At 44.3% G+C, this 10,678-nt stretch overlaps 1 protein-coding gene across 1 annotated transcript; it reads left to right on the forward strand.

The window, feature by feature from the left end:
* The first annotated feature begins 4,925 nt into the window (after window positions 1–4,925).
* Window positions 4,926–5,386, forward strand: LOC119288952. The gene has a single exon (XM_037568413.1). The coding sequence runs from the start codon at window positions 4,931–4,933 to the stop codon at window positions 5,198–5,200; it is 270 nt and encodes an 89-aa protein (XP_037424310.1). The 5' UTR covers window positions 4,926–4,930; the 3' UTR covers window positions 5,201–5,386.
* Window positions 5,387–10,678: the final 5,292 nt, after the last annotated feature.

Consider the following 10,678-nt stretch of genomic DNA (forward strand, 5'->3'; position numbering starts at 1 on the left):
CAACGCATTGCAATACCGTTTTCGCTCACTTTTATCATTAGTTACCTTGCTGTTTTTATATTTTCAGATTACAAAAACCTATATCTATCATCCATATTGCACTTGTATCACCATCTCTTCGCCGAACTAGTGCACCTATACAATTTACCATTGTATTGGGTGTGTTGGGGACACAAGAGACTCTATGTTACTTGGTTGCAGGGTTGTTTGAGAGAGACCATCTTCATCCTACGCCTCCCACAGATTGATAAACCTTAGGTCATCCACTTGAGGGAAATTTGCTACTGTCCTACAAACCTCTGCACTTGGAGGCCCAACAACGTCTACAAGAAGAAGGTTGTGTAGTAGACATCAACATGTTCCTCTAAATATGAGATTATGCAACTCCCGAATACCGTAGGAACACCTTGTGTGCTATCAAACGCCACAACGTAACTGGGTGATTATAAAGATGCTCGTCTATGATCGTGTTTGTTGAGTTGGCATAGATCGAGATTAGGATTTGTCACTCCGTGTATAGGAGAGGTATCTTTGGGCCCTTTCGGTAATGCACATCACTCTAAACCTTGCAAGCAATGTGACTAATGAGTTAGTTACAGGATGATGCATTACGGAACGAGTAAAGAGACTTGCCGGTAAAGAGATTGAACTAGGTATGATGATACCGATAATCGAATCTCAGGCAAGTAACATACCGATGACAAAGGGAATAACGTATGTTATTATGTGGTTTGACCGATAAAGATCGCCGTAGAATATGTAGGAACCAATATGAGCATCCAGGTTCTGCTATTGGTTATTGACCGGAGATCTGTCTCGGTCATGTCTTCATAGTTCTCGAACCCGTAGGGTCCGCACGCTTAACATTCGATGACGATTTGTACTATGAGTTATGTGATTTGATGACCGAACTTTGTTCGGAGTCCCAGATGAGATCACGGACATGACGAGGAGTCTCGAAATGGTCGAGAGGTAAAGATTCATATATTGGAAGGTTGCATTCAGACACCGGAATGGTTTCGGTAAGTTTCGGATAAGTTTCGGAGTACCGGGCGGAGGGTTATCGGAACCCCCCTCCCCCCGGGAAGTTAATGGGACATCATGGGCCTTAGTGGAGAAGATAGAGGGCCAGCCAGGAGGTGGCGCCCCCCCCCCTTGCCAATCTGAATTGGATAAGGGGTGGGGGCGGCGCCCCCCCCCCTTCCCTCTCCTGCTCCTCCTCTCTTTCCCCCTTTGCTACTCCGGAAAAAGGAAAAAATGAGAGGGGAATCCTACTAGGACTAGGGAGTATTAGTAGGACTCCCCACACTTGGCGCGCCCCTAGTGGGGCGGCCTCCTCCTCCTCCCCCTTTATATACGGAGGGGGGGCACCCCAAAGGTACAACAAGTCTTCTCTTAGCCGTGTGTGGTGCCCCCTCCACAGTTTACCACCGTCGTGCTGACGGAACTCTCCCTCATCCTCAACTGGATCAAGAGATCGAGGGACATCATCGTGCTGAACGTGTGTTGAACACGGAGGTGCTGTACGTTCGGTACTAAGATCGGTTGGATCGCGAAGACGTTCGACTACATCAACCGCGTTACTAAACGCTTCCGCTTTCGGTCTACGAGGGTACGTGGACACACTCTCCCGTCTCGTTGCTATGCATCTCCTAGATAGATCTTGCGTGATCGTAGGAAAATTTTGGAAATATTGTGTTCCCCAACAACTGATGCATCAATCCTACCTCCTTCTGGACAGATTGGCTGGTCCAGGATACGAAAAACATAATGATCTGACAAAAGGAGGTGGTGCTGACATTCAACCTCATTGGGGTGGTAAAGGCATAATTGGAGAGATATATAGAGGTTGTTTTCACTGGAGGGGCGGAGCTTGGATCTTGAGCACAGGATGGAGGGGGTCAAGGGCGTCGCTTTTGTTGTTGGCGGAGGACGCGAGGCACTGGATCTTAGCCAACGACGATGTCGTTCGCTCGAGCCATTGTTTTCCTCCCTGACCTCTGGGGTCATGGTTTTCCTCCCTGTGGAAAGGATGTGGGTCGGGCAGGGTTACTCCTCGAATGACGCGGTCCAAATGACGTGGTCGATCTCCTAGGGCCAACTCGGCCTGTGGTTCTCCGACCCGAGAAAATAGGGGATCCCTTGCATCCAAATGAGGCCTCGGTGTAGCTAGATTTTCTCCGTGTATCATTGTATCCCTAGGTAGCTAGAACACTTTGGAGATCCTAAAAAATCTAGAACACTTTGGCTCAAAAAGAAAAAAGTAGCTAGAACACAATACTTGGTTCTAATCTTATTGTCTTGAAATTTAAAATAACGTAAACATCGATTATGTTAGAAGGGAGAGGATTGGCGGAATGAATTGTTGCGGAATATGATGGATATTTATTGCTTGAGCTTCGTGTGCATATATATAGGAGTAAAATGACCAACTTGGAGTACAAGACAAGGCAGGACAAATCCTAGTCTATCCTATACTTCCTAATAATCATATACTCAACATCCCCCCGCAGTCACAACGGTAGCGACACAGATGGTGAGACTGGAGAAGAATCCGAAGGCAAGCCGACGGACACCCCCCCACACACACACACAGTTGTAATGGTCGGCGCGTCGTGGAAGGCATGGCTGGAGTGAAAACCGACAACGTTACTCGAGCAAGGCGGTAGCCCTTTGTGCCGATGTCGAGGTAGCCGAGAGCGTAGGATGGTGTAGCCGTGATCGAGGTAGCCGTGCGAAGAATGTCGTGGTCGATGTCGAGTCGGAGTAGCCGGTGTCGAGGGAGTCGCCATGGAGCCGCGGGTGCAAGGAGGCACCGAGTTAGTTATGGGCGTAGTGGTGTCGAAGTAGTGGTGCACAGGGTAAAGGACGGTGTTGACGAGGCGTCGCGCGAGGTTTGCCAAGCCCGGGGGCACATCATGGACAAAGGCACGCATCGGTGTTGCCAGCACTGGGCATGCATAGACGAACGAAGACGAAGTTGACGAAGCGTCGCACCAGGCTTGCCAGGCCCGGGGACACGTTGTGGATGGCATCGGTGTTGCCAGCATCGGGCATGCGTAGACGAGGGACCTGCATGAGCTGTACGCCATGTCGAAGAAGTCGGAGGGCCAGCAGAGAAGAACTCGATGACGATTGCGCGGTCCATCGGCGCGGGGCCGATGTCACCAACGGTGGTAGGGGTAGATGGCGGCGACGCTGGCGACGGACTGGTGATTGGACAAAGACGAAGGGATGGACGGGCGGCAGCGGTGGCTACGGAGGTAGCGGCAGCGGAGCTGCGGCGGCGGCGGCTAAGTTAGTAGTGCGATGGCGGTGCTCGAAGTAGGTGAGGAACCCGACAACGGGACGAAGACCGGCGCGGACGATGGCGTTCCCGCGTCAAGGGAGGCGGTGCGGCGCATACGACGAGAAGTCGACGTGCGGGGACGGCGGTGGACCACGGACCGCGACGCTACGGCCCGAAGGGGCGACGCAGCGGCGGCGGGCAGGTCAGGACGACGGTGGAAAGACCTCGGGGCGGCGGCGGGGACCATGGGTCGTGGCGCTACAGCCCAAAGGGGCAGTGCAGCCTCTGAGTGCGGGTCGATGCAACTGCGGGGACGACCTCGGGACAGCGGCCGGGACCGCCATTACTGCCCGAAGGGGCGACGCAGCAGCGACACGCGAGTCAAATGCAGCCGCAAGGAGAACCACGGGGCGACGGCGTTGTGGCCCGATGGGGCGACACATCGGCAGCCTGATGCTCGATCGGTGGAGGGGCGCGCTGAATTCGGGACGGTCTTCACGAGGCCTGCGGGGGCGTGCGCAACCGACGGGCCAGGCCGGTCGCATGGCGTAGCTGAGGCGGATTGCGGCGGTGGGCGGGTGATCAATCCGATCATGCGCGAGGTCAGGGACGCCGGTAGGTGGAGGCGGGGTGGCGGCAGAGTCCGAGATCGTCGGGCGGGCCGACGCGCGCACGGTGGCTATGATGGGCTGCCGCTTGGCGCGAGGCCGCCAGGTGGGGGCGATGCAGGGTGGCGACAGTCGGCGTAGATCGACGGGCGAGCCGGCGCGCAGACGGCGGATGGAAGGCTACCGGGTCAGGGCGATGGGCGGGCAGATGCGTAGACGACGACCGTTAGAGGCCGTCTATCGCGCAAGATCGCCTGGTCGGTGAATAAGTCATTCACGTAGTTCTAAGTCATCGATTTGATGAATTAAATATATTTTATATGTTATGAAAAATATATTACTAGATTTCTATACAGTTGTAGTTTCTAAATATGTATTTTTTGTCACATATAATACATATTTAGATAGTTAAATCGTCGATCTAGAACAATGCGAATAACTTATTCACCGACACGAAGGTAGTACTTCTTAATATTCATATACTTGACAGATTAGATTGTTGGACACGTACCGCCAGAAGAGATTCCGGCGAAAAGTGCCTTTTAGGAGCATATGCATATGATGATTGGGTTGCGGTTGCAAGGCGTTAGTTTCTAGTAGTACTTGCGAATCTTATCAGCCGTCCTTCTGCAGTACTGTAGTAAAATCGACCGAGCAAAGCATATGCATGCACCCATCGTTCCATGCAGACCAGTCGACATTAAATTAACTGTGTCCTAATATATACTTATAGTACACTTGAGATGCTGCATCAGTAATACAGTACTCTTGAGTATAGTTTTAGCAGGCCAAGAAGGGATGGGTCCCTGGTGATCCTTATTCTGGAGACAGGGCACGGCCATGAGAAGAGATGCTCTCCCTACTCTATACATGCATGCTAGTACTCCTAGTAAAATTTACACAAACTAATTAGTGGTACCGAGTACTTGGTCATTAGTTGGGGACTATAAATAGCATCGGTACTAGTCCAGTAGTCGCACGAGTTGATCAGCCATAACCAAGAAGGCGGAGGAGGAGGAGGAGGAGGAGATCAATGGAGGTGCACTGCAGCAGCGACATGGAGGAGAACAAGCAGCACATCTGGAAGAAGATGTCAACTGCAAAGCAGTACAAGGACGGCCGGCTGCCGGGCAAGGAGACGCCGGAGAAAAGAGGAAGCCAGGGGCGGAGGAGAGAACTGAGGCGGTCGGCATCTTTGCCCGTGCGGGTGGCGAGCGCGGCGAGGGAGCAGCGGGCGAGGCTCTACATCATGCGTCGCTGCGTCTCCATGCTCGTCTCCTCATGCTGGAAGAACTACCCATAAATTCTCTTCTGTTTCTGGGCCTGGCCTCGTAATCTGTAGTACTTCTGTCTCTTTTTTCTGGACTTTCCTTTTTTTAGATTTTTTCTGGACTTTCCTTTGCCACTACACAGATGGCCCTGGTGACTTCAAAGAGATGGGCCTAGATCTTACCACTTGTAATTCGGCCATCCAGAAAGTCAGCCCTTTCTATCCTCTTGGGCCGCCTCGTTCCTTTCTTTTTATTTACTGGAAAATAAATAAGAGTGTATAGAAGCGCAAAGAGGAAATCCCATGCAAAACGACCGCTGGCCTCGCTCCATTGTTGTTACTAGCAAATATCAAATATGCCTGTGTGTTGCAACGGAAGACAAAAAAGATTATGTGTAAGCCAAATAAGTATGACTAAGTACCCTTACATAGGAGCGTCCTCAATTTTAACATTGCGGCTCACCATGTTGCCACTTATATTTCTTTCCACCCTCGCTGATGATGGTCGTGATGTCCACATGATTAAAATGCATTCGATGTGGTAAATTCCAAGGCTATGAGCTTGCCACTACACGCCACACATGTCATTATGTTTCGCAAGGGATTGTTTAAAACTTTAAAAAAAATCTCATCGGGCACGAACTACTCCCAACGCCTAGACATATAAAGACTTTTGAAAAACTAAACAAATCCCAGATATAAATGACTTTTGAATTGGTGAACAATTTTTTGAATCGACAAACATTTTTTTATTTTTAGATTATCTCAAAAAAAATCACGAACATTATTTTTATTTATGATTTTTTTTTGAAATGCATGAACAACTTATGAAATCATGAAAAAATATTTACTCAATTTTTTGAATCTATGAGGTTTTTTAAAAATTAGCGAACAAATTATAAAATTTTAAAATTTCTGTGAATATTTTCTAATGTTTTATGGACATTTTTTAGATTTCAGAATATGTTTTGGATACACGGTCATTTGATTTTATTTCTCGACCTTTTTTCCAACTCATGAATATTTTTTATAATTTGCGAACGGTTTTGCAAAACCACTAACATTTTTCGAATCCGCAAAAAAATTATGATTTCCTAAACATTTTTTTAGTTCACATACATTTTATGATTTCTTGAGCATGTTTTTGAAAACTTGCAACTTTTAAATTTTGGAAATCCAGAATCTATTTAAAGAAAGAAAACAGAATTAAGAAAAGTAAAGTAAAAACAAAACGAAAAAAAGTTATGGAGTCTACCCCGCACCTGGGCCGGCCCATGAACACATAAGTGGGGAGGACTTGCGTTAGAAAAGGGATGAAAAACTAATCAAATCCTAGACATAAAAGACTTTTCAATCAGTGAACTGTTTTTTTGAATCGACAAACTATTTTTATTGAGATTTTCGATTTTCTCAAAAAAATATCATGAACATTATTTTTGTTTACGAACATTTTATTAATTGTACAAACAGTTTTTGAAATCATGAACCTTTTTTACTCAACAAAGTTGTTTTGAATCTATGAGGTTTTCTAAAATTAGGGAACAAATTTTAAAATCTTAAAATTTCTTCAACATTTTCTAAAATTTTATGGACATTTTTTCAGATTCCCGAATATGTTTTGAATATACGATCATTTGATTTTATTTCCCGACCATTGTTTCCAAATCAAAGATATTATAATTTGCAAATAGTTTTCCAAAACCACCAACATTTTCGAATCACGAAAATATTATGATTTCCCAATCTTTTTTTGAATTCACATACATTTTATGATTTCTCAATCATGTTTTTGAAAACTCGCAACTTTTAAAAATATGGAAATCCCGAATTTGTTTAAAGAAGGAAGAAAACAGAATAAGAAAAGAAAAAAAACAAAATGAAAAAAAGTTAGGGAGTCAACCCCGCACATGGGCCGGCCCATGAACACATAAGTGGGGAGGACTTGCTTTAGAAAGGGATGAAAAACTAGCCAAATCCTAGACATAAAATTCTTTTGAATCGGTGGACAGTCTTTTGAATCGACACTTTTTTTTAAAATTTTTGCATTTTCTCAAAAAAAAATCATGAACAATATATTTTACGAACATTTTATTAGATGCATGAACAGATTTTGAAATCATGACTATCTTTTTACTCAACAAAGTTGTTTTGAACCTATGAGGGTTGTTTAAAATAAGGGAACACGTTTTCAATTTTAAAATTTCTGTGAAAATTTTCTAAAATTTTATGGAATTTTTTTCAGATTGTTGAATATGTTTTGAATGTACAATCATTTGATTTTATTTCCCGAGCATTGTTTCCTAATCAGAAATATATTTTATAATTTGCGAATAGTTTTCTAAAACCACCAACATTTTTTCAATCGCGAAAATATTGTGATTTCCCAAACCTTTTTTGAATTCACATACATTTTATGATTTCTCAAGCATGTTTTTGAAAATCTCAACTTTTAAAAATTTGGAAATCCCGAATTTGTTTAAAGAAGGAAGAAACCAAAATAAGAAACAAAAACAAAATGAAAAAAAGTTAGGAGAGTCAGCCGCGCAGATGGGCCGGCCCATGAACACATAAGTGGGGAGGACTTGCGTTAGAAAAGGGATGAGAGATCGAACCCTGGTCTCCTGGGTGAAACAACTAGGCGTTAGCCACTTTGAAAAAAAAACAACGCAGTGCGACGGCGACTTCGAAAAAAACAGAATCATTTTCTTCACTTATGGGTGACATAGTGGGTAATTTATGGCAACTTCGGGATTATTTATTATGACATATGGGAAAGAAGCATTAGCCATTTTATTATTAGGTAAAGACTAGCGAGCTCGTGCGTTGCAACGGGTGAAACAATCACACGTCTCTAACACAATAATTATGACTAGAATCCCCAATAGATTGACATACATTCCATTCATGTTGCCGCTTATCCTCCTTCCCACTCTAGTCGACGGTGGCATCAACGCTCACACAATTATAACACATTTGAATGTGATCAATTATAAGGTGTCTATCTCCACATAAGATGAGACATCTGCTTTCTTTTTCTCATTGGAGATTTTGCCGAGGCGTGCATCTGTGGTTGTAGATGGTTTCTTTCGTCTCCAAACTGATTATGTTGAGATGTTGATTTCAAATACAGATCTACCGTACGAAACTAAGATGGATTGTGCGCTATTGATTAAACTTGCACCGTAACTAGCATTTAAAAAAATGTTTAACGTGTAAAACAACATCATATTTAGATTCTACATATTTTTGTAATCAATTTTTATATATAACATGTGAAAATTGAAGTTAGGGTTTAAGAAATATGAATATTTTTTAAAAGCATTTGAATCTGTCAAAAAAATATTATTTTTGAGATGAACTATGGGTTGATTACTAACATATCAGGTTTTTTTTGCATAAGTAAAATATTTTCCGGACTCACATAAAACAGGACCACGGATTAATTAAACGAAAGGTCAGTGAGTTTTCTTCAAAAAGGTGAACCGCTTTTTAGTCTCATTTAAAATAGGACCCCGGGTCAATTTCTAAAAAGAACAAGCGGTTTTCTACAAACATCGCAACTGACAGGCAGAAACACTTCTTGCTTTATTAGTGGCTATAAATTTATTTCCCCATTCACTTGGACTCCGGCCTTTGTAGAAACGAATTCTCTAGAACTTTTGCTTAAAAAGATTCGGAGTTTTCTCACACAAGTTGTGGCAAAAGCAAACTCTCAACAAAGCATCGGCTTTTTTGGCTTCTACTAGGAAATGCGCACGTGCAACGCACGTTAAATATTTAGGCAATATGTAAATTACATGCGGATTTTAGGTATGCTATTATTTGTGTGTTAAACCCGTGATTAGTGTAATATTTGGGATGCTATTAATTGCACGTTAAACACGTTTAACGCTCGCCATTGGAGCAGTCTAGGTCGTTGGATTAACTTAGTTCGATGGTTGAGATCAGTTGGATCTGCCCCTTTGGGCCTTTTTATATTGGTATAGATAGTATGAGCTTATTATCCGATCTGCCTGGTGAAAAGTCTATAAAACTTTTTATTGTAGTTATGTTCTGATTAAATGATGTTGAGTTATTTCATACTGTTTTACCGCAGATATGAAAACAAATTGAATTCCCAACATGCTAAGCCCAAGGAGCTAAAAATGATGATTGGCAATACACATGTTTAACCAGATTATTTACTGAAATTAACAATTTGGAACTTTTCAGCCGCAAAGAGAACATACATGACGTCTAAGAGAATATACCATTAAAAATGGGAAATTATAACTGGCAATACCAGTTTCTTGGGCCTCGCAGCGAATGCCCTCAAAGCCGTTTGATCATGATTGAACGAACAACAATCTTTTTGCGGAGTGTGGTAATTTTTCTGCTTTTTTTGTGCTACCTCGCAATTTTCGCCTTCGATCATGGCAGATCCTACGAAGTTGCCATGACAACTTTAGTTGGTTTGGCATGGAAGTTCAACATTCGCTGCAAAAAACACTCCCAAAAGTACTTCCCTAAGATATTGCGGTCCTTAAAAAAATTCATGTATTTGGTAGGTAATTAGTGAAAACATATTTAATTTTGTGAAGGAAATATTTTTATGTCGAAGAAAATAGTTCTTAGTTTCCAATGACATGCAAATAGAAAGATAGCAACCAAAGTCGTATCGTGAAAACGGTAGCATATCTAAAATGCGAAAATTACTCATACAAAGGATGTTGGAATACCCATGTCCTGGGGGCATTCTCGCTAGCGAGTGCCCTCTGTGTCGTCCGATCTGCACACGCCTCGCGTCGATGCCTACCTGGTGCCCTCCCCGCCATCCAATAGGGCGAATGCGCTCCTCACCGAGCCCGGGGCCTCTAGGGTCCACGACGCATGGCCCCATGGCGTGTGCGAGGCCGCCCTGTCTACCGCTTGTTGCCCTCGACCTGAGTCTGTCGTTTCGTTCACTTGTGTCGGGCATATGATGTTTGGGCTATCGGGTAGAGGTGACCATTATGCATGGAGCCTTGCCAACTGTGTGTGTGTGTGTGTTGGGCGGCTTGTACGTCTTTCTTGGACCCCACCCAGCTATCCTGCCCAACACCCAATTGGTTCTTCGGGCCGGCGTGTCTGGAAACGTCGCGGAGCCGATATCTTGCTGGTTGGATAAGCTGGGTTCGTTCCTTTGGTCCGCGCCCGGTTGTTTCGGTTTGGTTCCTGCCTATCCGCCCATCTGGTCCTATCTGACCAGTGTCCGGATGGATCTGTGTTCATTCCTTTTGAATGGTTTTATCTAGCTGTTGCCTGCATGAAGTTATTTCTGTTCCGTCCAGCTTATCATATCTGGTCGATGTCCGTATGAAGCTTTGTTCATTCTGTGTTTCTTTGGTCGGTAGACCGCCATGTATCCTCTCACCTACCCCTGCGTAAATGTTGGTTTACCGACGAAGCAGAAATGGAAAATAAGCACATTCTGGTAACTCCATTATTTATTGAAAAAGAACGGAACGTAAACTTATGAAGCATCACAAAATT

Source organism: Triticum dicoccoides, chromosome 4A (assembly GCF_002162155.2).
Source record: "Triticum dicoccoides isolate Atlit2015 ecotype Zavitan chromosome 4A, WEW_v2.0, whole genome shotgun sequence".
Taxonomy (NCBI): domain Eukaryota; kingdom Viridiplantae; phylum Streptophyta; class Magnoliopsida; order Poales; family Poaceae; genus Triticum; species Triticum dicoccoides.

Coding starts and splice junctions, on each gene's coding strand:
- LOC119288952 (XM_037568413.1), top strand. CDS start 4,931: ATGGAGGTGCACTGCAGCAGCGACATGGAGGAGAACAAGCAGCACATC.